Source organism: Ixodes scapularis, unplaced genomic scaffold (assembly GCF_016920785.2).
Source record: "Ixodes scapularis isolate PalLabHiFi unplaced genomic scaffold, ASM1692078v2 PGA_scaffold3__209_contigs__length_174095766, whole genome shotgun sequence".
NCBI classification, from domain to species: domain Eukaryota; kingdom Metazoa; phylum Arthropoda; class Arachnida; order Ixodida; family Ixodidae; genus Ixodes; species Ixodes scapularis.
In genome coordinates, this window is record NW_024609868.1 from 33,726,042 (window position 1) to 33,753,921 (window position 27,880).

General features: G+C 44.7%; 1 protein-coding gene across 1 annotated transcript; it reads right to left on the reverse strand.

The window, feature by feature from the left end:
• Window positions 1-46: 46 nt before the first annotated feature.
• LOC8036647 (stearoyl-CoA desaturase 5) lies at window positions 47-27,880 on the reverse strand. Its single transcript, XM_002411944.5, has 4 exons — window positions 27,697-27,880; window positions 23,126-23,256; window positions 1,824-2,029; window positions 47-515 (listed from the first exon to the last, which is right to left on the reverse strand). The coding sequence occupies exons 1-4, from the start codon at window positions 27,878-27,880 to the stop codon at window positions 47-49; spliced, it is 990 nt and encodes a 329-aa protein (XP_002411989.3).

Genomic DNA, 27,880 nt, shown 5'->3' on the forward strand with positions numbered 1-27,880 from the left:
GTGTCCCTTCCCTGCACAACCGAAGACGACTAACCCGAAGGCGATTTCAACCCTGTTGCTTGGAGACCACCTTCACATATTCCTTGTTGGGCAGTCGACTCCCGTCTCCCGTCCTCAGCTTCCTGCTCTCGATGATTTCCTTAGGGGTAGACTTGAGGTCGTACGCCTGTCCACACGCGGCCATGATGTCGATGAACATGGTACTCATGTTGAACTTCCATCCCAGCTCGCTTGTCGAGTAGTCCATGGGAAAAGTGTGGTGGTAGTTGTGAAATCCTTCGCCGACGGCGAAGAAGGACACCCAGGGCGTTTCGACGGGCGAGATGTCCTTGTCGAAGGGCTTGGTGCCCCAGAGGTGCGCGAAGCTGTTTACCGACCAGGTGAAGTTGAGCGAGAGCACCAGTCTGAGCATGGTGACCGTGAAGAAGGCGTTCCAGTACGACTCTCCCCAGAGGTAGTGAGGTATCACCGTCGGCAAGTAGAAGGAGAACAGCGTCACCAGGAGCATGTAGTACCTATGACGAAAACGCTCCCGGTAAATTACAGTTACTGAAAGCTCTGGAGACTAAGAGCGTGGCGACTCTCGAGCATCTCATTATCGCTCCTCGGCCAATGAGTCCAATAGCCAATAAGAACGTCGAAGTACCAATCACGAAGCGTAAGGATAATAAACCACGCCCCCCGCCTCTTTTTAATCTGTCAACGACTATACGCCAAACTGTCGAAGTGGTAGGGACGGTAGCCGCGGTACACGTCCTGATTGCGTAATTAAGCAACAAATTGGTCGACCGAAAGCTTCCACAACAGACCCCGAAAAAACCCTATTTCTTTATTTTATTTTATTTATTTTTTTGCACTCGCTAAAGTTTATTTAAGATACAGTTTCGCGTTAAAAGGATTATTTTCTATTCCAGAACGAATGTTCTGTCCTTCGCTCGGCGCCTGGGGAAAGTATAGATGCCCTTCGTCGGCTTGGCACGTAAACTAAACAAATTAGTTTGTGTAATCACTAAGGCGTGGCCGAGTTTACATACCCTGATTTAGCTGTCGACCTCATGAAACATATCTCGCTCGACGGCACCGAAAGGTGGAGCCAGATCTTTGTGACAGCCAGAAAACCAATTCCTGTCCCCCAACGCATTTCCCACTACCTTTCCTGAAACCAATCTTTCGTTCAATTTGTTTCTACTATAATATTGCTACAGCCAAAGTTGAGCTTGACTGAGACAATGGGTTATGTAAAGAAAAAATGAAAATAAAAAAATGCTCTGGATGGGTTTCGGAGATACCCACTATAACAAGGTACTTATATGGGCCAGTTGGTACGCCTCGCAAGTTTACGTCTCCTGTCTTTTTAGAGCTTCTTGACCCAATTCTTGCATATTTCCCCTCAAGATCTGCTGACGGAAGGAGCATATTTAAAAGAAAAAAACAAAAACAAAAACAACATCAAAACACAAAAAATGTCGCGTGAAGAAACGATATTTTTGCTTCCTCAAATAGAAAAATATATTAACATGTTAAACTTCGAACACCAAAAAACAAAATCACGACGGGTGTAAAACGGAAACACGAGCTACAGGATTCCGATAAATAAAAACTCAAAACTAAAAAAAAAAACACACACACAAAAAAACGACGTGCTTTAATGAACAACAAGCAAGAATGGAACGAGCTGATATGTAAATCGAACATAATTACACAGAACCCCGAGACAGCTGCGAGAGAGAGACAGATTAAATACGAAGTCTTTCAGACTTCGTGCTTGTGCTGTCGTCTCTTGCCTCAGTCCCGTGGTTCTCTGTAATTACGTTCCGACGTACCTCATCTGAAACCTGACCACGGGGTCCGCCAGGACGTCGCTGCAGTCTATGGCCTTGCCCTTTTTGGTGACTAGCGGGTGCTTCCTAAGGAACAGCCAGCCCACGTGGGCGAAGAAGAAGCCACGGTTCACGTTGTGCGGGTCCGCGTCCGTCTCCGAGTACTTGTGGTGCACGCGGTGGTCGCGGACCCACTCGTGAATGTCGTTCTGCGTAGAGAGTTTCCCTTAGCAACACTCATTCAACGTGCAACATATTCACAATGTCGGCAGGGGCTTGGTTTTTCAACTTACAACATTCACATTGATACAAACATGCGGGTGTCAGTATCCTGTTGTCACTTTGTCTCTGGGCATAAATTTGCTCCTGTGCTTGTATTGTTTGGGGTGTGCTTTGCAGCGCAGGTTCTAACATGAAAGCTGAGAGCAATTGAAAAAAGTTAATATAGTGTGGACTCAAAATCCACGGCGGGAGATCGAGCGAAACATCGGACCCACGACGGATGCGAAAAACACTGGTTTCCCCCGCGGCATCTTTTAAAATTTGTAAGTCGAGAACAATAAATCCGAGGAAATTGCGGTTTGTGGCTACTGCGTTTTTAGAGACGACGCCATAACATATATTTTTTGCAGCGAAATTAAAAATTCGACTCTTTTTGCCTGCACGATTTAGATGAAATCACCCATATATAAATATATATATATATATATATATATATATAGGACCAGCACCTGGGGTAAAAAGAAGGAACTCGAGAGAAATATATTCCGAAAGATGTTTGCCCTTAAGGAGATGGTCTTCCGAATCGAGGAGAGAGCCGCCAAACCTACCGGGCTCAAAACGTATCCGCACACAACCTTTTGGCGACTCTCTCCTCGATTCGGAAGACCATCTCCTTAAGGGCAAATATCTTTCGGAATATATATATATATATATATATATATATATATATATATATCTAACGGGAAAATGTTTCCGCTAGACTTAGCGGGGAATTTTTTCCGCTAAATCTAGCGGAAAGAATTCCGCGCTAAATCTAGCGGAAAAATTTCCCCGCTAGATATATATATATATATATATATATATATATATATATATATATATATTTATATTTATATGGAAAGCCTGACAGAAGGAAGCATCAGGAAAAACAAACGAGAAACCCACAAACAACTACGCATGGCAGTTGGTAAAACGAATTGGACAACGCGGAAGATTTCTTTCGCGCCATTTTTTTATTCCGAAGTTCGTGCGAAGAGCTGTCGTCACGGAGAAAGTTCGTTGCGTTTCGATAACTGCGCGCCTCGTTGGCAACCGAAGCAAACGTGATTTCTCGGCTTTTTTTTTTTTTTTTTTGTCGCGCGCTGAAGACTTAGTGCTCCTTCTCACCTTCATTAATCACAAATGAGTGTTTAGGCATGTGTGCGGTGAAGACACTGATCACCTTGACTCGCCGACTGACGGCAAGACCGGTCTGGAGACGTGCGTTGAGGGAGCCGGCTTGAAATACCGCAGTGTCCTCAAATATTTGCCTAAGGAGAAGACACTGCCTTCTTCTCCGCAAGCACAAATCACGCGTTTCCTCACCCCTCGCTCCAACTTCTTACGTTTGTTTGTGCCTGTGTGTGAGCAGGTGACTCAGCGACACGCACAAGGTAAACTTTAAGCTGGAAGATGTCTTCGAATGCCGCAGGGCGACGGTCGCGCACAGTTGTCAGGTGCGTGACGTATGGACCAAGTTCTCGGAACGCTTCGGTTCGCCGAGGAAACGCGGACGCGAAAAATCTAATTCCGTACCCGTGCTTGGACAGCTTTCTGAAGCAAGCTCGTTTAATAGCCTTACTAGACTGTCAGCTGCTTCCAGACTGGGTTCATGTGTGGTCTTCTTTAGTTTTATGCAGCCCTCTATTGCCAGGTGAGAAAATAAATAAACATTTTCGGCTATTTTAGCGTTGTTTTGTTCGGGGCGCAACTTTTTGCATAGTTTTTGCGGCGGCCTCGAATGAGGAGTTTTACCTTCATCCGCAGTTCCAAAGCTTTATACTTTAAATTTCCTTTAAAAAGCGTTCATATGAATGCCAAGCTCATGCGTAGTGAATTCGGGGCCTTGCGTTGGATCCGCCTGAACTAAATAAACAAAAAAAAATCTCTACATCTTCACGCATCATACGACTTACACGTGTATTACAATTAATACTATATAGTCCACAACTGTCAAAACGTAGAAGAGACAGAAAGTATACACGACGACTTTTCCTGTCTATGTTTTGTCTCTTCTACGTTTTGATTTTCTTCTCCCAGTCTCAGGTTAATTCAACATGGTTAATATTCACCATCCTGAACAAGAACAACAATGTGTAAATGGTAAGGAGGTATGCTATATTCGTCTGACTATGGTAGTCGGAATGCTAGTCACTCACTCTTACACGGCAACGCCATTATATTGCGGTATCTCTGAAATGATAACCCTTCCGTGCTGACGTATTATATTTCAGTATATAACCTGTGCTTTCGGTTCCGTTCAAGCATGCCCTCGTATCAGTCTCATTTTTATTTATATATTTTTTTTAATTTTTGCGGGCACGCGCGGAAAGTTGCTTTCCTGGAAGCCTGCGTGCGCCGTATTTTCCAGCTGGAGCCGATCGAAAACACGACCGCCTCGGTAAAATGCAGCTGGTAGGTGTAATGAACTCGATCAGGTGGTATTCACTGACATGCTTGATAATACGTGGTCCCTTCTTTCCTTTTTTTTTCTGTTGTTTGTTTGTTTGGCATTTAAAGACCTAAACATTTCTTAAAAAAAGAAAAAAAGAAGAAAAACGAGTTAGGGGTCTATTTTGGCGTATTTTTATTCCTTTGAATCTGAATATCACGCTCGTTTTCCCCGATGAAGTAACTAAACGCGAGAAAACTCGAAAAACCTCCAACCGGTCGTGACGTCATCCTAGGACTTCTGGGGCTCCATGCGTGTGTCGCTCGTGTGCCAGGTTTTTCCCCCCACACTAACACCAGTCGTGACCTTTTTTTTTTTTTTTTTTTTTTTACCTTTTTGAAAATTGCAAGAGTTCGTGTGCAATTCGCGTTGATAGGCGCTGAAGATGCGCGAAAGCGGAGGTTCCGAAAACTCCTTTTATGACGCTTTTATGGGCTTCAGTGGTACTTTGAAAATGATTTTTGAAACATAATCTCAATATTCATATTCCTGGAGGCCAATTGAAGACAATATAGGCGTTTTTCCTCAAACACAGAAGCGCTTCAGTTTCCCTTTAATCCTGGACTCAAGGCGGAGGCAAAGCCGTCGGGGTTATCAGCAAATGGTCCGAAAACGGCTGTTATCGAGCTTCCTTAGTTCAGCACCAAATACACCTGTAGCGTCGAAGGCCCCAATAGAAATCAATATTCAAAGAAATGTATAATGAAATATTTCAGACACTTAAATACGCTATCCGGAAAAAAGGCTAATACGTTTAAGATTACTTCGGACGGCAGTGCATTCGAGAAAAGTATAATCCTCGTTTATTTGAACTCGAAATGAATTGAACAGTAACGTCAAAAACACCGTTACGTTCCCGACTGCCCACCAAATAAAGCCCTACCCCTTCCCCCCTCTTCCATGTTATTATCTATGGACACTTTATTAAAAACAATAGCAGAAATCTTAGGAGTTTAGTTGCAGGATTTGAGTAATTGTTTACCAGAGACGTTCCCCTTGCTCCGTCGCCTTTATGTTGGTACAAACAAAGGAATTATTTAATCCAGGTAAGTACTATTTTAGCATTAAATGCTCCTAAGTAGACGTCTAGGCTGCCTCCGAAAGTTAGATTGATATTCATATAATTACCTCGAAAAGTAGTTGATTTACATAACGATCTACTCCTGAGAGAGGAAAAAAAAATTAACAGCGACATTTTCCTCCAAAGTGCTACATTCCATTAAATGAAATATTTAATTAAGGAGCGATCGTTTAAATTTGTTAAGTAGACATTGAACAGTAATTTCGGGTAGTGAAGAAAATTTTTATTTACGATTTAAATGCTAAATCTAGCCAAGAAACTCTCATGGTACGAAAGTCACGTGACATCAGTTTTTCCGCTGAATTTAGCGGGGGTCTAATCTGGCGTATAGGGCACCTGACGGCACGTCACGTTACGTCGATTTTACCGCTAAATTTAGAGGAAAAACTGATTCGGTTCTAGGTCTCGCGGCGTAAGATTCAGATCATTTGAAATCAATATCCACGCCTAATTTAGTAGGAAAAATGAAGTGCCAAATAGACCCTTTGATTTCAATTTTCCAGCTAAACATAGCGCGGAAGCTGAATTAGTGTTTAGGTAACGCGAGATATCAATTTCCCCTCTGCATTTAGCGGGAAATGAAAGGACGGACGGACGAACGGACGGACGGAGAAACTTCTGTACTTGTGGGGAGTTCCCTTCAAAAGGCAGGCACTATTTCATCACTGACAAGCAAACAAATTCAAAGCGTGGCTTATCATGTGCGCACTTCTTGCTTCGTGATTGGTTCCTCTGTGTTTTTCTCCGGTAAACCTGCAATCGTATTGGCTGCGTACCGCTAATGAGATGCTGGGGACTCGTCACGCGTTATGTGACATTGTCAACGACGATAAACACTTATACATGCGAAAGTATGATTACTACCGAGAGGGAATACACCACGTTGACTAGTTGTCAAATTGCGCGTCAGAGCCCTATTAAAAAAAATGATTCCATATGCATCCATGCAACCCATCTCCCCTAATACCGTATGAACAATCCATATGACATATTATATATGGACATTTCTCCGTGAAGAACGCAAAGTTCACTGCGATGTTTGGCCATGGCTATAGCTACCACACTTTAAAGGGATACTTTAACAAAATTTGAAATATACCAGTCGTGTTCAAAAATAGGTTAAATATGAGCCACAATATCCATAAATGTCCATCGCACGTTTGTATTTTGAGCCTGGTGGCTGTATTTTTTGTTATAAACGGCCCACTCTGGCAAGCGCTCGGAGAACAGCCTGTGGAGACCACGGGACATCCAACGCAATCGTGACGTAGTTCGTCTCGGGACGAGCAAAGCAATGGCGAGGCTGACGTCGAGAGGATGGTACCTAGTCGTTCCAGCCACCGAAGCGGCTGCTTTTGTGCAAATTTTAAGTGACGCGTTAATCGTCTATAATCTTGTAGAGGGACAATAGTGAATTCTGTGAAACACAAAAGACAGTCTCGGGGAGGGGAAAGTTTCCTTTTCAGCTCTTCTCGCGTCGTGGCCGGAGGCGAGACAGTTACCGTCACTACCTCTCAAGGTTCCTATTACAAACGAGGCGTTAGCGACATCCACCAGGTGCTCTTTGGTAATCGTTTAATTCGTTTTAAAATTCATTCTCGCGACTTTTTTAACAAGAGATTGGTGTGTTCGATGCGATACTGCTGCATTGAACACATGTAGACCAAGAAATAATCACCAAAATTTTGTTGTGGTATCCCTCTAAGTTGTTAGATGGCATATGACCGGCATTGTTTTCTTCCATCAGTTTTGGATAATTGTGTAATTAGAGATATATAAATTGAATATATGTGGGGCATATACGACCGAGAAAATTTTAATGTTGTTTGGGTGTATACATTACGCAAGATTTTTTCAAACCACTTGAAACTTTTCGAAATCTGTATATAAAACTACTTAATTTTCAGATTTATCTTCGTATGAATCTTTTGTATTGTAATATGGGACATGGATACTGGGGTGGGGATGAATACGTTCTTGTTTTTCTTTTGGTAAAGAGTACTGCAGAAAAAAAAATAGAAATGAAGCCGGTTCTAGATTATTAATGAAATAAACATATTTAAGCTGCGTGCCGTCGTCGAGGTCCGCACGTGGCTTAATTTATTGCCTGCCGGTTTGTTTTCCGACGCGAGGGAAGGATGGAGGTCCTTTCCGCAAAGATTTATGAAATGACGCGGCTGTAGAAAGCGGGCGCCGAGCTACGACGCAGCTTCGTGTACGAAACTAAGCAGCCGAACAAGGTCCGCATCGCGGCTATCGGAATCAGCACAAGTTCCATCGCTATGACGACCGAGGGTGTCGTCACAAAGTTCACGCCGTCGCATGCATAGCTGCGGTGATCGTAATCCAGTTACATTCGTTCTGCTTCCGTAACTCGTTCAGAATGCATGGGATGCTTGGACGAGACCATGATGCAACGCTGCTCCCGGCTTGAAATCTCCGCCGGAATGCATGTCGGTGACGTTCGTCCGCTTTCGTCCTATATTCGCTATGTGTTCCTATGCGCGTAAGCAGTGTTCATGATTTACTCTGCTTGGAAATGCTCGACTTTTCTATGTAAACCCCGGTGAACGCGGCTCGGAACAGTGACGTGTTGGATTTTAGTTTCGGGACGAGCCGACAGAGGGCGGTTAGTGTTACCATTTGCTTAACCTAGGTAGCGCAATCCGTCGCCTGATTCAAGCACTTTAGTCTTATACATCTATCTATTTATTCATCCTTCTTTTTTACTTTTTGGGCGTGTTGGTTTGGTTGGTTTGGTATACTCTTATACACTCTAAGAAACGTCTGTGCGTTTACTTTCACGTACACAACTCGGAGAGCCAATCAGCGCAACCTACAGAGGCAGCTCAGCGAATGACGATGCCGAAACATATGTTTAGACCAAAAACGCAGTCTGAGTTGCGACATTAAGCAATGCAAAATGTCACGCATGCATTGCTTAATGTCACAACTCAGTCTGCGTATTTTGGTCTAAGCAGATGTTTCGGCATCGTCATTTGCTGAGCTGCCTCCGTAAGTTGCGCTGATTGGCTCTCCGAGTGTTGTGCGTGAAAGCAGACGCACGGACTTTTTTTAGAGTGTAGAAAATTATCATTATCGGCAAGTTGTCGCGACTAAGAAACCTTATCCACGACCAGTCTCCCTATTGCAATGATTCTACCGCATCTGTCCAAAACAAGCTACTTGTTCCGGCAAGATTTACGTAACTTTTTGGCCTGTTGCCGCACAGAGTAAGCTAACCGTGGTTTTGTTTCGGTTCGAAAAATACTGTGTGAACAGAACCCCCATGCCTAACCACGAAACAATCCAGGGTGATCCTTTTTTTTTTTAGAAACTATTTAGTAGAGGTGATACTGCTCAGTGTTATAGGCGTTACCGAAAACGAGTAACAGAATACGTTACTCGTTACTTGCAAATAAAAGGAACGCACTACCGATATACGTTACCTCAAAGCAAAAAAAAACAAAAAAAACGCGTTACCATTACCGATAAAAAAAAAAAAAACGCTCGTTATTTTTGCGTTACTTTTTATTTATAAATTCACGGTAACAGAGTTTTTTTGGCGACAGCGTTTTTCGGCACTGGGACAAAGAGCGCGGGCGTTGGGGTTTTTCTAAAGTAGGACTTTTTAAGAAGGGAAAAAACAGGCAAACTTCTGTGCCGACCCAGCCGACGCTACGCGCTAATGGACCAGTCAAGCAAAGTGAAAAGCACAATTCCTTGGGCCTTGCTTATTTCATTTCATTCCATTTCATTTCTTTATTTACCTCAACGGCGTCTTTTCAGGACGCATTACATAAAGGGGGGTGGCAATAAATGGATGTACAATAAAAAAAGAAAGAAAGAAAGTAAGAACACTAACGCAGCCACATCTCGTCTATCAAAAAAAAAAAAAAAATAGACATAATCAGACATTCCCTACTCATTGAACCAAAGCCCACACACTTCTTGAAACGCTGCAACATTTAAGTTGGTTACAGCAAGATCTGGCAAGTATATATTCCATTCTGTAATTTACAATATTAAGGAAGAAACATGAATGAGTTATTATGGGATCGGTATTGAAGGAGTTCTGAACTGTGAATTACTATGGTAAACTTCATGGAAGAAACACATGCGGTTAATTTCGCGTCGTGTGGCTAATGAAGCGAGATCAAGTCTCGCCTTTAAAGCGGATACACTATTTTCTGGACAATAATTGTTTAGGATGAACCGGGTGGCTTCGTCTTAATTAAATTGATTCTAAATTTGACATGAGACAATTTTGATGTAGATTCCACACAACGCTTGCGTATTCAAGTTTGGGTCGAACTATTGTTTTATAGGCGAGTAATTTTGTCGCAGCAGGGGCCATGATTGGTTCAGAACACCAACAAGGCGAGCACCCTGATGGTGCCCTTTTGACACTGTCTGATTGGTTCCACCCTCTCGTAGCGTTGGCTGCGTCTGGACTTAAGCCGATATGAAGTATAGAAACACGGACATCATTTAAGTGCACTTATTTCTGGTTTTGGAAAGACGATGTGACGAGTAATTAACTACGTTACCCGTTACTTAAAATAAGTAACGTAAGTACGTCACCATTTACGTAACGGTTTTACAGAAAAAAAAACTAACGCGTTGCTGTTAAAGCCGTTACTTGTTTGTAACGCGTTACAGCAAACACTAGTACTGCTTCTTCAAACTATGCTGCATTATAACAAAAATTTATTCTGTGATTTAATTTACAAAACACTGAGAGGACGAACATTACGTGTAACGCATATGCGTACAAATTAAAACTGTGCATCTTCTTTCTTTTTTATGTTTTTGCCTGTAACAGTTTTTTGTTTTACGTGATCCAAGTTTTAAGTCCTGCATTCAGAGCCCGAGTCAGCTTTCCCTCGCGGACAACGAAACGTTAAGAAAAACAAAGCGCAGGAATCTGCGCAGGAATCTGTTTCGAATCGAAAAACGATTGCGTCATTCATAGCTGCAGCAGACAAGGAACTCGAAGTCATCGAGTCTCCATCTGCGTCTGCGAGTCACCAACGGCCCGCCACATAAATTATAATTAAAAAAATATCAGAATGCGCGAGCAGTTGGCGTGAGGCAGATGGCGTGATGCAGATAGCGTGATGCGGAGCTCTGGCGCGAGGAAGCGCTGAAACCTCAGTTCATGAACATAAGTGACGTTGACCAAAGTCAAGGCAAATCTATTTTATAACGTTGTTTGTTTGCTGTCAGCTTGGCGCAAGCGAGGCGCAGATTGCTTAAGATATATACCTTGTCCAATCATAGCTCGGCTGACCAACCTGCACGCCCTGTCGTCACATGCTGCAGAGAAAGTGTTGTCGGCTTTGTCTAAGAGTGAGCTCATGGAACGGCACCAACATGAGACGCTTTGGGTGGGGTGGTGCTCTAATCTGGGGCGGTATTCGTGGGCTCTCATCTCAACATTTGGTAAAAAAAAGTCGCCGAGGAATTCGGCGGCCCTGATTGGCCGGCGCCCCACTTGACCTGGACGCCGGTCGCCGAATTCCTCGCCGACTTCTTATATTGTGTATTTTTTTTTTGTTGTCCCAATACCTGCTAAAATGCCAATAGCGATTTGACGGGTTTCTAAATAAATTAGTAAATAGAAATAAATATTGAACGCAGAAAGAACGGAACGTTCCTAGTCTTTGCTCCAAAAGTCACGATTACCAGACTAATTAAATAAATCCTTTAGTTTTATTGTGAATTCCTTGACAAATGAGTCACGTAGTCATTGTTGTTTTAAAGTCAGTCACTATTTGAGGATAAATACATTTAATACCTTCACAAAAAACGGCGTGTCTTCAAATATTCTTCTACCGGGTTTACCGTTTTTGTTGCCATCCTTCAAAAATTGACAGAAAATTTGCTGGAAGACCGATTTACAGTGACACGTAGAAGCGTGACGCAGTATTTTGTTTCATGCACCTCCAGGCCTTTCTCGGCAGCGTCTCCTTAGTGATTCCTTCTACGTCCCGCTGTGAAGATAGTGGTGGCGCTTAATTCCCTTAATACTTATTTTTGCAATTAACGGCATTCAATACAAATGCCAAAGCACATTCCGCTGGGACGAAATGGGGTCATTCAGTTCAGTCTTCTGCTATGTGCAGCCATTCGCTTCCTAAAGTCTGCACCGTCACGCAGTTGGCACTTCACAAGATGTCGCTGCTTGTAGGAAGCTCTTATCAAAGAACTTTAGGCGAGGACGCCCGTAGCCAGTGCGTCACTCTTCTGCGCTTTTTCGTGAACAGAACTGGCGGTACTGTTTGCGCACCGAGCTTCGGAATCAATATAGAACACGAGAACTGATCGACGAGCAGCTCAGCGATCTAATAGTAGTTACCATCAACACTGCAGTTACAAGGTGACGCTTTCATCTAATACTTAAAAAGTTAGTTAACGGATTTTAGTTCATTAGGGTGCTGTCCACAAAGGTTTCTCTCCTATCTATACGGCGTGGAAGTTCGTCTGCTTCTTAAGGCACCTCGTGCGTTTGTTTACCCTCTAGATGCACCCACTTGCGTTTTTTAGAGCGCAGCTCTTAGGGGCCCGTTTCCGGATTGAGCGGCGTCGCCGTCGGCGTCGGCGTAACCGCGAGGTCACGTGACCCCCACCCCCGAGGTCACTTGACCCCCCTCAGGTCACGTGACCCCCCAAAGTAACGTGACCCCCCGAGGTCACGTGACCCCCCTGACCCCCCTGAGGCCACGTGACCCCCCGAAGTCACGTGACCCTCCTGAGGTCACATGACCCCCATGACGTCACACGACCCCTCCTGAGGTCACGTGACCTCGGGGAGCACTTATCCTTCAGTCCGCTTCCATCTTCCTCCTCAAGAGCTGCGCTCTAAATGGCGTTACAGGGAATTGTAAACGGCTTTCAATTTTTTTTGGAGCGCGGCTCTAAAGGCCTGTTCACATATGCAGCGGAGCGCTAAGTTAGCGCTACGTGAGCGCTCCAAGGAGCGCTGATGTGGCGCTTCCTAGCGCGTGACTTTGTTCGAACATAGCGCTCGATTAGCGCTTCTGTAGCACCTTGTTAGCGCACCAGTAGCGCCTTGTTAGCGCTTCATGAAGCGCCTTGTTAGCGCTTCAGTAGCGCTTCTTGTACCGCGGTGCTGCGGATTAGCGCGTGCACTGCGGTTCCAGTTCTTGTGGTTGGGTGTGCATCAGCAGCACCATGGCGGACATGTGGCATGCTGAAATAGAAATGCGACAAGTGCTCTTAGATACGCAGTTAGTGCATATATGTTTGGACGGCTTAACGCCCAGAAGAGCCTTTTGGGTGCGCAAATCTTTCGCCACCGAGATACCGACGGGTACCCGGCGAACCTTGTTCATAGGCTGAGGGACCGAGACACAGAGCTCTTTCGAAGGCGATTATTTTTAACTGCGTGTCTTTGAAACCAGGGTCACGCATATTGAATAGAAAGCGATGAGGTCGTACCCAACCAATTAGTCGCTCAGAGTTCATGACTCTGAATCGCCTGCCCTACCCCTTGATTGGAGAGCGGCTGTTTTACTTCCTCTTCTTTCAATACCAAAGGAAAAACAACAACAAAGGAATCGCCGTGCACGCGCTGTTCCGCAGCAGCAAGCGCAGCACAAGGACCATGACAGCGCTAACAAAGCGCTTCTGTAGCGCTAACAAAGCGCGAACAAAGCGCTTCTGAAGCACTAACAGAGCGCTACTGAAGCGCTAACCGAGCGCCACTGAAGCGCTAACCGAGCGCTACATCACGCGCTAGGAAGCGCCACATGAGCGCTCCTTGGAGCGCTCACGTATAGCGCTAACTTAGCGCTTCGCTGCATGTGTGAACCGGCCTTTAGGCGCCCGTTTCCGGCTTGAGCGGCGTCGGCGTCGGCGTAACCGCAATGTCACGTGACACCCCCAAGCTCACGTGACCCCTAGGCCACGTGCCCCCCCCCCCCCGAGGTCACGTGACCCCCCCCCCCCCCCCCGAGGTCACGTGACCCCCAGGCCACGTGACCCCCAAGGTCACGTGGCCCTCCAGGTCCCGTGATCCCCCCCGAGGTCACGTGGCCACGTGACCTCCCTCAGAGGTCACGTGACCCCCAAGTCACGTGACCCCCCTCCGCGCCTTCCCCCCCTCCTCAAGAGCTGCGCTCTAATTCGGCGTTACAGGGAGTTGTAAACGGCTTTCATTTTTTTCTCTGACTTCAACCAATGATAGCGCGAGCCTCACTGCATCGTAATCGCGCGTCATCTGCACCTTATTTGTGTCGCCCTTTAATTGGCGTACCATTGTTCGTGTTTTGATGCGCCAAAGACGGATTTTAGAACTCTTGCTGCTGTATAGTTCGATTCACATTGCATACGGACAGATTCACATTTGAACCAATCAAATAGCAGTAAAAGTGCAGCGTTATTGTAATAAGCAATGAATGCAAATGTGCAAATGAGCTGGACAAAAATGACGATAGGAGAGGTTCCTGGTTCGATACCAGGACCAGGCGAATTGTTTTGGTCGCGCACCAATCACCTAGCAGTGTTTAAAGATTTTTGGTTGTCCTTTGTCCCCCTTGTTTCCCTTCTCCAGGGACTATCACCGTCAACGTGATTGTGTTCATCGTGTTTCCCTGCGTGCTCTGTCAAGGCGAAACCAATCCTGTACATAAAGAGACCCTGCAATTTTCGCTTTTAGTATGTATTCGTGCCTTGAACTGCGCTCGAATATATGATGAAACGAAGTATAGACCAGTGTCTGCTCTGTTCCATGAGCAGCGCCATGTTTGTTTATGCTGGCGCCATACAGTAAATGGGGGATGGGAGAGGGAGGCGAGGTAGGGGCCAGCGCTTTTCACGAGAATCTGGTTTTTAGAAAAGTCGCACATATCCTAGTACAAGAACGTCAGAAGTGCATAGTCACGAAGCTCTAAGAACAACACCAATGCCTTAAGAGCTGTGAAAAGCACAAATATCGTTTTATACTCAACTTCCTTCTTCACAAGAGTCTGCGTTTCAGATTATTATTCCCGATTTTTATCGCTGGGACTAGTATTTCGCACACTGGTCTGTAATGTCTTCGGGGCCCAGTAAACATACAGAAAAGTGTGGTATTTATGCAACGATCACTGATTTTTTTTTCTTAAATTGGTAAAATTTAGAAACACTTTGCATATAACTAGTACACCACTCTTTAGATTTCCCGATTCAATCTCACCATTCTTTGATTACAACGGTTGTTCTTTGCGTGTGTGTGGACATTGCACCGCTGGATTGTGACATTGATTTGGACAATGCGGACTTCGGACGTCTACAGTAACGTCGAATTGGGCAGCGCCTCGCCTCCATCGCCAATTTCGTCGGCACCCGACTTAAACAAAGGCAGGTGAGTGATTTTTTTCTGAGCGGAGGCCAGAGTGCAAAGTGAAGCATTTCGCTCGGAGTGTGACATAAAGCATGCGCGTGGCCGCTGAGTGCGTTGGCCACTGGGAGTCAAACTGCCCAGGACTAGAACCATATTTACGGTAGGTTCGCGGTTAGCTCACGTGCTCAATGTCGGTTCGAGTCCTGCGCAGTTCTAAGTTTAGGGGGAAACAAAACTAATGTGGCACGTGTTCCAAGCGCGGCAGTCTTCGCTGTGCGTAAAGTCTCTCGATGTGTTTGCGTTTGTCTTGCAAGTAGCGTCAAACCAAAGCCTCCTCTAAAATGACAAAGCCTGGCAGACAGCGGATGAGAGGAGAGCCACGTGACGGGCGCCCCGCTGCCGCGAGACGCCGAAAGACACTACTCCCGAGCGATGGAATGTCCGCTCGTGGTCCTCGGGTTCCTCGCGCTACCGCTTTTCCCGGGTTTGAAAACAATGTTTCGGGTCATCGCCGCTGCAAAAAGTTATGCGCTGACGTCCAGGTTCCCCGAGAAATGCTCTGTGCAACCAGATCCTCGCGCTCCAAATCTGCGACCAGGCACACTATATGGCTCCGCCTTCGAACTGCCAGGCTTTGTGAGCATAAAGGAGGCTCTGGTCAAAAGCGCCAATGCACGAGGCACGTGTCTCGAGTGCTCCTTGGAAGCAAATGGCGGCGGAGCACCTTCTCGTGGTACGTGTCTTGAGCGTTTCCACAACAGTTGTAGGCGGTACTTGTAGAAAAAAAGATATTTATCAAGGGGCTGTATACTCCGTTCAACCTTAAGGTGATACTGGAGGCTCCACCTTCAACGTGTTGATGAGTCTCCTCAAAGGCCTACGCTGGGAAGAAGGACACAGTAGCAACTAAATTGCCAATAACCTGTCCTGCTGTGGCAATGATGAAGCGAAGCGAACAGAAAAAGAGGAAACAAAAACTGAAGGTCGGTTATGGCGGTGCCCATCCATAGCTGACTAAAATCGTCTATAGCATATACCAGCTCGGAGCACATGGAGCGAAAGCTCGCTCTGGCAAACCCAGGGATCTTGCAGATTAAATCCCCCCCCCCCCCCCCCCCCCCTGCACGTTTTGATCCACATGAGAATAGTACCGGCGTGAGGTCGTGTATCACTACTGCGTGGTGCACGTTAAAGACCCCAGGCTAGCGCTTGTACCGCCCTGGCTTATTTGCCCATCCACTGTTGAGACACCATACGCCCATTGAGGCTGACTAGCTTCCGGCTGTATAAACAAAAAACACATTATTGTTAAAAGGGGCTTTAGCTGTGCGGACTTTGAATATCGGCTCCATGGCAAACTGTTGAGGCACTTTAACCACACAAAAGCTTGACGCCGCGGGTTCGGTTGAGTATGATAAGAGAAGACGCCTAATACCTTGATGACTTGATTTCATAATTATTTTATTCTTTGGTACAGCGAATCTGCTGCTTCTGGCGCGTCTTGTACGAGCTTAAAAACTCGACTTGATAGGGTTACCCTCACCTGCGGTATTTTACCTCAGCCAATATAGCGAACCTGAACTTATCCTCCTTCATTGTCGGCAAAAGACAAGTCACTGTGAGGTCAAGGCTATATCTGGGGAAACCATAATTTTCCTAGGGGGAAAGTAGCGAGAGGAACGGGGCGTATACGACGCGCTGTGTGGGAGACGTTTGATTTTAAAAACAAGTGCAAAACAAATAAAAATGAAACAAAAATAATGAACTTAAGGCTCCGATCAATCGGATTTCATGACGTAAAAGTGCCATTCAGGCTGAAACATCGCGCCCGAAAAACGTCATTCTTTATGTCCGAGGGCGAACACCCGCTTTGTTTTGGACGAGTGTTTGGAAAAGGGAGAACATAGGTTTATGCTCAGAGTTGGCGGTAATTAACGCGTTATTCTTTTCGGTAACGTAGTAACATACTCGTCACATTTTGAAGACAGCAAATGATAACGAACTTCCATTGCTCATTTAGAGTAACTGCTAACGTAGTTACTTTACTTGTTACATCTTCCCAAAACTTAAAAAAATACACAAAATTGTGTTTTTAAGTGCCAATTGCATGAATTCTTAGACCCACCCCACATAGGTTATGTTCTGTTCCTGCATAGACATATTGTTTGGCCCATGTTTTCCTTTATATGTCGCTTATGTATATTTGGTGTCAAAACTTCAAGGATGCTTAAGCTTCGTCTTTAAGAGTGAACCGCGATAGCGTTATCGGGCCTCGCTCGCATCGCGTTTTCATTCGCTTTTCATGCCCTGCCTGCCAGCAAGCAGGAAGCTCTGCGGACTTGGCCTAATCAGTAGCGTGTCTGGCCCGGAACCGAAGGGTCCTGGGTCCTAATCCTGTCTAAAATAATTTTTTAAACGAATGAATATTTTGTAAAATGAAATCATTTGAGACATTCGGCGACCTTTAATTCGCATTACATGTCATGTTTTATCCACTTTCATTCGAGGCGTGACGTCGCGTTTCATGTGAGTGTTGTGGGTTGTTTGAAATTCCCGCCCGAGATATCACGCCACCGACATCGGCTTTTCTGCCACACAAGCTCCTTAACGCTGTCGCGTTATAACAGTCAAATGTTTCAATTCATAAATAAATAGAAACAAAAAAGTAACGCTTGTTTCTTTAGATCGATAACGGTGATGGTGGCGCGTTGCTTTTATTTTGAGCTAACATAGGTTGTTGACGCGTTCCTAATATTTGTAAGCGACGAGTAACGTGTATTTCTAACTTTTTTTTTTCGGTAACGCCTACACTCTAAAAAAAGTCTGTGCGTCTACTTTCACACACAACAGTCGGAGAGCCAATCAGCGCGACTTGTGGAGGCAGCTCAGCGAATGACGATGCCGAAACATATGTTTAGACCAAAAAACGCAGTCTGAGTTGTGACATTAAGCAATGCAAGCGTGACGTTTTGCATTGCTTAACGTCACAACTCAGACTGCGTTTTATGGTCTAAACATATGTTTCTGCATCGTCATTCGCTGAGCTGCCTCCGTAAGTTGCGCTGATTGATTCTCCGGGTGTTGTACGTGGAAGTAGACGCACAGACTCTTTTTAGAGTGTACTCCGTAAAATAAGTATCCTTAATTTGTAAATTGAGTCGATCGTTTTCTTCGCGTACTTTATAAAAAAGAGTTTCTCATTATTCAGTAGAACGGGAGCGCGTCCCATAGTGTGGGTAGCGGTAGCCTCAAACTTCTGTCAACCATGGCAAAAAAAAAAAAAAAGTTTCCGAACAATAAGTTAGGGCGTAAACTAGTTGGTGATAATTTAACATAATTTATGACAAAACCCCGCAAAGGGTAAAACGAAGAACGACGCAACACACAATGGCTCGAGAATAAATAAATATTTCTAAAACTTGTGGGCTATGCTGTTCTTCGTGTTTTTTTAATCTCAAAATGTGTGCTCTGTTGTCCTTCGTATTTCCTCAATCTCAAAATTTTATCTTAAAAAAAGAAGAAGCCTCCATTTTTTTAGGTTCTGAACACTGCGTCTCTTCCTGTTTCTTACTCTTTCTGTCTCTCTTTCTCTCTTCAGAAGGTGGTAAAGCAATTTGAGCGCAATCTCTTTTAGATATAAAATACTAATCATCAATTAAAATCACTCAATCTCTTCGAGAAAAAAAAGTGTGAGTATATTTTATGACCGGGCTTCCGTCGTTAATGTTTTGTTTTGCTTTTAGATTCGGAGAGTGGTTAGCGCCGTTTAATATCATATACTTATTAGGACTTGTTTGTTGTGTATATTTTGACGAGATGTTTTTTTCACTCTTGATTTTTTCGGCATTCATCTATGGCAAAGATACTTCACTATGTAATGAAAATTAGAAAATTGAAAATATAGATCTGTAGTTGGTATTTAAATTAGATTTGTAAGTATGACCTTTTGTGTCATCGTTAAAACCAAGATAGATTAAAAATACTTGTTTCCCTGGCACCTGGTTAAAAAACGTGAAACTTACAAGTGTGTTCCCTGATTTTCGTCCCTCACTGACAAAACTTGCTCTTGGCACTTTCAAGCTGAAAAAGCTGATATGTTTAGTACCGCTCCAAACGACTTCCACTGAAGTTGGGCAAGCAACGGTTCTTGAAAGTTGTTACATTGATTATCTTCTCTAAATCAGGCCACGTTCACTCGCGCGATAATTTTTCAAGGCCGCACGCTTGCACAAGGAAGAAAAAACGCAGAAGAAAAAATATGTACGAGTCAAAGTCTTACGGAAGCTTTGAATTTAAAGACAGCTTCGGAATGTGTGCTGTGAGACAGAAAGAATTCAAAATACTGTTGACGGAATCCGGTGCTACAGGATCTAAGCTGAAGTGCCGTTTTTTAACCAACTTCTGTTTGTACGTGACAAGCAGCTGGAATGTCCCGTTGTGGCTCAACTGTTTAACAAAGCATGATTTTTTTTTAATTTTTGGTTTTCGTAGTCGCGCGCTTCTATTTTATTTGAACTAAAATAACAAAAAGCTTTCGGACGAGTAAGTGTCGCTACCGAAAATGAAACGTATCGCAGGAAGCGGGTGAGGCTCACTTGATTGCTTAATAGTTTTAATTTTATCGGAACGCCATTGAGAAAAAAAAATTTCAAGTCTTGTCTCTCGGGGCTTTGGGGCGAGTTTGACGTGATTTCAATTGGAAACGGGGACCCTGCTGAGTGACGAAAATATCCTCGGAAGTGACGGTCTTTGGCATTTGAAGTTTTTCATTTCGGTGTTTCTCGGTAAAACAAACACAAGAATTACAGCAACAACAAGAATATATGTTTCGATTTTTTTTAGTAAATACTGAAAACGCGTGTGACGCATGAGATTGCATTTTTCGTTTCCCCATATCGCATAAATGCACCGTTAACCGTGAAGCGCGCTTCCCCCCAAACGTTTGTGCGAAAACCCGTGTTTGTTTTTGAAAGAAATTGCATTTGTTTTTGTTTCGTTCCACATTTAGCTCTACCGCCTTGGTGCTACGTTAAAACGTCAGTTGTGCATAGTTTCTACTAGTACACCTCGTTTAACAATCAGTGCGAGTGTAGCGGAAGCTACGGGGGCGAGCTCCATGCTTTCAGCGTTCCTGGCAAACAGGCATGCTGGTACAGTGGCATCGTTCGGGGCAACATGCTCGTGCTTTGTTGCTTCAACTTCCCTAGCACATAAATGAAAACAATTTAAGCCCCGTTTCACCTTACGATGGGCCAGAGACGACGCTACGAGTCATTCGAAGCCAATCCAATGCATGTGCCACGTGATCTCCGAACGACCTTCAGGTGACCTTTCACTGTCACGTGATATGTTCGCAGCGTTGGATTCGCCAAGGGGGTTCGTAGCGGAGAAGCGGAGTGTGTGTATGTAGTACGTGCAAATTCGGACCCTCTTTACTCGAAGCTTCCTTCACCCCGAATAGAGGCGAGCTGCGGAAAAGCGCACCTGCAGGGGAACGAACGCGTTTTCCCGAAGACAGGCGTTATGTTGGACAGGCGTTATGCTAACGCGATTTGATAGAGTTACGAAGTGACCGACTTATGCTAAAAGCCCTAGGTTGACGTTAGCGATATGGTATAATCAGGAATAGAAAGTATTAGCATAGCGTCATCGTCGCACCGTTATCGCTACCGTGAAACTGTGACGGGAATTGCACCGCGAAGGAGATCTTTGCGCTAACCATCTTGCAGCGCGATGTTAAAAACCCAACGTAGACTTCGCGTTTTCCACTTTTACCCGCCTCCTCCTTTTCTATATCCTCTCCCCTTTTTACCTTGCACCAACTCGGCTCCCCTCGCAGCTTAGGAGAGCGGAGCGCTGAGAGGATTATCTTATCTGCAGAAAACCGAGGTTTTACGTCTGCCTTTAAAATACCGACATCGCCTTCTAAAAGGGTATCTTTACAAGCTCTGATCCATCCGCGTTTTTTCGTGTGCAGAAAAACACGGAGAAAAGGCGGACTCTGGGGGGACGGGCCTCAATATGGTGGTTTGCTAAAACTTTTTTTCTCCACTTTCCCATCCCAGTTCTGGCATGGCAGTGAGTGTTATTTTGTGACGGAACCGCTATAGTGAAGTTCACAACAAATATAGCGGATATAGAACTGAAGTTGCACACTCCTGTCTCTTCCCCATTGGCAGTAAGACAGTAAACGCCCCAAAGCACGCGCATCTCATTGTCCCCTGATAATGTAAAAAAAAAAAAATAAATAAAAGCAGAGCATATATCTGATGTTTAAGCTGAAGTACATTTTATTAAATTCTGCGGTGTTTAAGAGTGAGGGCCCGTCACTCAGTTTCATAAATGGCACATAAAAATATTTATAGTGTCAAGAAGGAGACAAATAAGTGAAGCGTTGCATCGAACCATAATGTCATAATCAAGTAATGTTTATGGCGAACATCTTGCTTATTTTTGAAACATTTATGAATGTTTAGGGTTGATAAGTACGGACGCTTTCTTGAAATCTATTTGCGAGTAGGGGCGGGGGACTACGTCAGGGCTCAATGTGATGGCCATATTTCTGTCCGGAAGTAAAATTGCTTGATGTATATGGTGTGAAACAAGGCGGTGAATTCGGTTCTTAGTTATGGCGCCTCTGAGCTTCGCTGCAGCAAAAAAAATGAATTCGACTCCATCATGCCAGATGTGGATATAAAGGAGCGGGGAAGAAGGAAGCGCGTTTTGAAGCCCTCGAGGGAAATTCGTTTTGCGAATGAAACTGCATACATAGGTCATGTTTAGCAAGAAATTATTAGTTTTTGATGAAATGTCAAATATTCGGTCAACAAAATAGATATGCTCAACGCATCTGCGCCCGTAACATCAAATCACAATGCATACCCCCCCCCCCCCCCACCCCCCGCCCCACACACACACACACACTGCCCCAAGCCTGACCTATAAATCCACCCCTGCCACTATCCCTTCATCCTTTACAGAAAACAATACATGTCACCTATACTAAATAAGAAAAATAAAAATACAAAAGGCTTACGCTGCGCTGCTTAAACATTTCTGTAATATATCTTGCAATATGTCAATCCCTCAGTAAAATCAAATTACTGTGATTTGCAGGCAGTGTTTCCGAAACATGTTTTTAGCTGCAATCTGTCACGATATGTTGAGACAGGACAAGCATTATCTGCGATTAAGTGCAGAACTGAGTGCCGTCCAGTATAATGGCAGTCACGAATTTACCTACGCGCAATGTTCTTTGAGCATTATCCTGTCGCTTCAGGAAATGTCCCGCAATAAAACTAACTTAAAATTCCCCTCGTTGGTTGTACATTTATGTCGTGTTTACACTTAGAAATTCGCGAACGGATTCGAGCAGGCAAAAAGTGGATTTCGGAGCCGGGTGGCGAAATCGACTCGTCGCTGGCGGAAAATCTGGACATAGGTCCCAGTCTGGTCCAGATTTTCCGCCAGCGACATGTAGATTTCGCCACCCGGCTTCAAAATCCACTTTCCGCCCGCACGAATCCGCCCGCGAACCCGCATATGTAAACGCGGCATTCTAGTGTCCAAGTTATGGTGGGTTTTTTGTCCTGAATCACAGTTGTTGCCAGTTAGCTACTGGAATTATGTATAGGTATTGTGGTGTCCTTCGTTGATGGAGGATACTTACGACCCTTAAGCAAATAAAGCGTTCGCAAGAACTTCATTTGGCTAAAAATAGTAAGGTAAAGAAAAAAAAACACGTATTTTCAAGCTTGCAAGTTGTCGGGGCAACACTAAACATGGGCGAAGTCCGCTGCTGTTTTTTGTGCTATTAAGCGCTCCTACTAAGAATAAGAGGTGGCATGTTATTCCAAGAGGTATCGCCCATCTCAGTTGCTTTTCGGTTTCGTAAAGCCGGCCTAAAGATACTTCCCTAATATACAGTCTGGTTCGTTGTCTTATAGATACTGAACTTCAACCAGGTGACATATTTTATCTGTCACTACACTTCCCTGGACAGGTAAGTAGACATTCCAGGTTTGCTTTTGCGTGCCCCTTGGTCAATTGCAGCTCGGCATGTTTTTTTGTATTTTCGAATACCTACGTACACAGTCCTATTCACGCCCTTCAAAGACGACGTCTAGACAGTTAAGTAACTGCCGCGTGGTTTTAAGACTTACCTGAGCTGCCATGCAGTTAAAGATCATTAGGAAGATCCTCAAAGGCATCTTCGCTTTGTACGCCCTGTGGCACCAGAGTCTGTGGGCTCCAGCCGTGACGCTGATGCCAGAGAAGATGAGAATGATGGTGCCTGGATGCAGAAAACAAAAACAACAACAACAATCGGGAACACATAAATTGCTAAGACATCACTTTCCCGGTTAAGAATATCCACTAAAAGAACTCCACGCTCGCGCCAGCCTATGGGAGATATTAATCCCAAGGAGAAGGTTGTGTTCTTTGCTCGAAACGATTGTTGAAATTTGCTTGGGTGATATTTCAACGAACTCTTCTTTCTAGTTTGTTCTATTACGTGATAGAACAGAAAAGCTTTTGTTTTAATACGAACATAATTTTATTTAAATGCGGGCTGACCATTACATCGATACCGTCTCCACAGCGTGTTTATCGGGATTGACGAACACGACATGACGCGAGAATCCACTTGATCGGTCGGCTTATCAACAGAAATGTGTTGCTCAACATTATAGTCATTGGTTTAAGGGTCATTTTATAGTCATTTTAAATGTAGTCCTTATAAGTGACCAAATCAGTTTATACGGATTGCGGAAAGTCAATAAGCTTTGTGATATTCGTGGTTTACGTGGGCTTGTCGTCTGATCTTAAAATGGAACGCAGAAAGAGACCCGTATGCTCTCTCCGACAGTGATGGGTAGAGGAGCGACGTATCCGCGATGGTCACTAAGCGTTATATTGGCAGCATGCAGTTGGTGGGAACGCCGACCGCACGCTGTTGAGATAGCGACAAGATGCCCGTCACTCCTGTGCGCCTTATTTTGGGCATTGTTTCTGGCGCCCCTCCTTCATCCCGCGTCTAAATTCGTAAGAAACGTACACGAAAATTAATCACGGAATATGTTCAAACCCGTTGAATGAAAAAAAAAATAATTTATTGGTCGGTTTAGCCTATATTGATGATTGCCTTCCCAATTAAATTTACAACGGGGCCCATGGATGGCCGGTTATCTCCCCCCTCCCATTCACCTTCTCAATCTAATGCCTGCCGAGCCTAATAAAAATACCGAGACAGCGGAATTTACATAAGGGTAATTAAATTTTCGCTGCGTTTAAAGGTATGTCGGACGTATCTGGAACGCGGAGTCTAAAGGTAACGTCGGGCGTACCCGGAACGTCGAGTCTAAAGATACGTCGGACATAATGTAAGCACCACAATTCTGTACAAAAAAAATTAGAGATCGGAGACATGCGATGTCTGCTCTTCATCAAGGCTGAGCGTCCAAAACCTCGCCTGTTTCCTTTCCGCTTCTTTTTGCACGTCTCATTCACGCTTTTAGTTTTGTGCCCACCTTTACGTGCCGGCAGCACACCACCTTTTGGTCCCTGGCACTCAGTTTTGTCAACATTTGGTAGATGGCGGCATACAACGGCACTTGCGCTACCACGCAGGCGCGTTAGAATATAGGCACAAAGTAAGGAGTATTGTCTTCTGTTCCTGTTTCGTCGCCGTTCGTTCGACTCCGTCGTGTGGCTTGCAAGTGTGCCTCTTTTTTGTTTACGTGGTTCGGTTCATTTGTTCAGGCGTTCAAAACTATGCTGTCCATATAACTGCGAAAATGACTTTGTACGCAGTGAAGTTAAAGCGAACGGTGATCACGTACGCGAAAGAAAACGGGAACCACGGCACTGCAGAGCATCTGCGATACCGTGTGATACGGTGGAGAAGACAGCGGGAGTAGGTATTCAAGGGCGCCGCGACCCGTAAAAAGTGTACGAGACCGCCCAAAAGTTGACATCCGGACCTCGAGAAGAAGATCCGTGAGTTTGAATGCCGCTAGCTGGACGGGGCCACCGAGGACTCGTCGAGTCGTAACGGGAGAAACTGGTTGACCTTGGTGCGCGGTGAGAATTGACGGCGAGCAGGCTAATTCTCTCCAGGGTTGGTTTTACTTCTTTTGTGGCATTTATCTTTTGAATATTCTTTAATAAATTGATATTTCTAGCACAAGCTTTGTAATTTCGGAACATCTCCCGTATCTAAGCACCCCCACTTTTAACATCGCGGGTGTGAAAAGAAATTTCCAGTGCCTAGAAGGGACTAATTACGATAGCAACGAGAAAGAAAGATGGAATGAAAATTGCCAGTGCGGTCTCAGTAAGGCACGCTACGACCCGCTGTGGTACGACCCTTCCTCTACGTTCGACGCATCTCCCGGTTTCGCGCGAAGTACGACTACGTCCGACGTACCTTGAGGCACAGCGTTCATCCTTTTTTATACTTTGTTCGAATAAAAAAACAAACAAAAAACGTCCATACATTGCCGCGTGCGTGGCGGTGTTGGAAGCAAACACGGCTGGCTAAATAAGGAAAGGTGTCTGAACCCTTCTTTGCCCGGATATGCTTTTCAAACTATTTCGCGCTAGCTTATCCGGTAATGTTCCAACCCATTCTCCGCAGTGATCGAGATTTGGAAAATTCCTGAAAGTACCGCGTGTACGAAGGCAGCGGTAGCACGCCGCTTCTGTCGCCGACGCAGGATGCGCGGTACCTTTCTATTTAGTTTGCTATTGGCACAAGTTAGCCTAATTGAACATTCATTTTCTGTTTTACGTCCCTGGGTCCTTTTGTATTTCTGACAATACTGTTTGCTGTTCGGACGGTGCGCGCTTACTTTCGGAGTAATACTTCCAAGCTTGACCATGAGCCGGCGTTCCTGTTCGAGCTGGTCGAAGCCCTTACGGTATTCTGTGCGTATTTGACGAGGCTGCGCAGTCTGGAAGGACGTATTGGCCTCGATTAGTGAGGAGGAATCGTCTTCGCCGAAGCTGTGTCGAGGCTGCGCCTCAGGTTGCATGGCCCTTTCACGTGTTACCAACAGCATTTATGTTCGCCTTCCGTCCTTCGGAGCCCCCAACCGCTATTTTGAATGCTAATGGTAGGCAATAGAGAACATAGACGATGCTGTACGGCCATAATTGTGTAACCAAAAAATAGTATTGAGCCCTCCGGAGAAAGCAATTTGGCTAACTATAGGTGTTTATTGAAGAGCCGCTCTGTCTATTGAACGTGCGAGATCTCTGAAGTTTCCGGCTACCGTACTTTCTCCTCTCTAAGCTTGAGGTCAACTGGGGAATCGAGAATTCGATTGAATCGCTCTTAATGTTAATTCGCGGCTAATTCACAAGCTAGCTGGCACGTTTTCTAATTGAACATTTTTGCTACTTTTACTGAGATGACACAAGGGCAAACAGCGCGCAAAAAAAAAACACAAAAAAACACCACAGAAACAAAGTAAAAGGAGCGCACACAGGACAAGCGCTTCGTCAATTGCACACTTCTTTTACTTCATCCCTGTTTTTGGCGCGCTGTTTGCCCTTGTGCCATCATAAACCAACTAGCCGACATAGCCACCCTATTTCACTACGGTTTGTCACTATCATAAAAGTCTTTTTTTTTTCTATGACAATAAAATGACTAGCTTTTTGCAGCATTGCACTGCAGAGTGGTGTTTGCCAGTTTCCTCCGCATTATTGTTTTAGTGCAGCGTTGTATCAACGCTGTGGCATTTGTGCACTGTTGTTTTAAAATGCAGTCAACAATTGAGCGATCACACAGTCTGCAGATCTTGACTCGTTTTAATACCAGTTTCAGTTTCCGTCTTACTTTTTTTCTTCATTTTTATTTACTATACGTTTGCTTAGTAAGATCTCGGCCTTGTCGTATATATTATTTGTCTATATAACTATATTGCGCGCAGAAGCGTCCACTTCGCATATTATTAATTTACACCTGCTGCCCCATATGCATGTTTTTAGCATCAGGGCACTATCACCATCTTCACACAGTCATTAAAAACAAAACTGTGCCTACATTGAAATATTTTGTTGTCTTTTAGCCTATAAATCTGTCACGTTTTTTTTGCCAAAGCCCTATGGTGTGGGACTATATAGAAGAAACTGTGTTCTTTGTGGCTACTACAAATAAAAACTAGAGTCGCAAATCTACTCGTTTCCCCCAAGTAGGTAAGAAAAGAAGGTTCAGATATTTCAAGGGCCAAAGCAGCATCACTGTCGTAGCACGTGATTTTGTGTTAGGCCTACTACTTTCAAGAAGGTTTTTGGTTAGTGCTGGAGTATAGACGGCGCTCTCGCAAGGTGACGTTGCGCTGGCCATTAGATTGCGACGGGCGGCCATCTTAGCAAGAGTTGAAGGCACGATAGGCGCCAGATTGCATCGTGCATCCAGTTCGGAAATAACGTCCTGGTTGACAAACGACGTTATCACAAAAAAAAAAAAAAACACACCAAAAAACAAGTATATTCCTCGCTTTTTTTTTTTGGCAGCCTATGGATGTATTAATAAATTGCAAGTTTTGCTTTACCCCTTCCACTGATAGGTATAGAATGCCTCGACTCCAGAAATTCTTTATGATGCTTTTTTGCAACGTGATGCGCTCTCCTTATGCAGTATTAGATGGGGCGACGCGTTTAACCTTTCGCATATTTCGTGTTGTCCAGGTTGACACCCATGATCCAGTGGACGGTGCCATACCGAAGATGTGCGTCTGCCACATGCTGTAGAAGTACTCGTAGCAGCCGTACAGCGCCATGAGGTGCACCAGGGAGATCTTGACGACGTTCCGCCAAACGAAGATCCTCTCGTACGGTTCCGACTGCTTGAGCACGACGTTCTCCAGAGCGGACTTTTGCATCACCGTTTCCGTGCAAGGCGCCAT

Bases quoted from the DNA above. Each gene is read 5' to 3' on its own strand.
- LOC8036647 (XM_002411944.5), bottom strand. From the start codon at position 27,880: ATGGCGCCTTGCACGGAAACGGTGATGCAAAAGTCCGCTCTGGAGAAC. The intron at 2,030-23,125 runs GTAAGTCTTAAA...CTCTCTACGCAG, and splicing joins TTAACTGCATGGCAGCTCAG to AACGACATTCACGAGTGGGT. The intron at 516-1,823 runs GTACGTCGGAAC...TTTTCGTCATAG, and splicing joins GTGGTCAGGTTTCAGATGAG to GTACTACATGCTCCTGGTGA.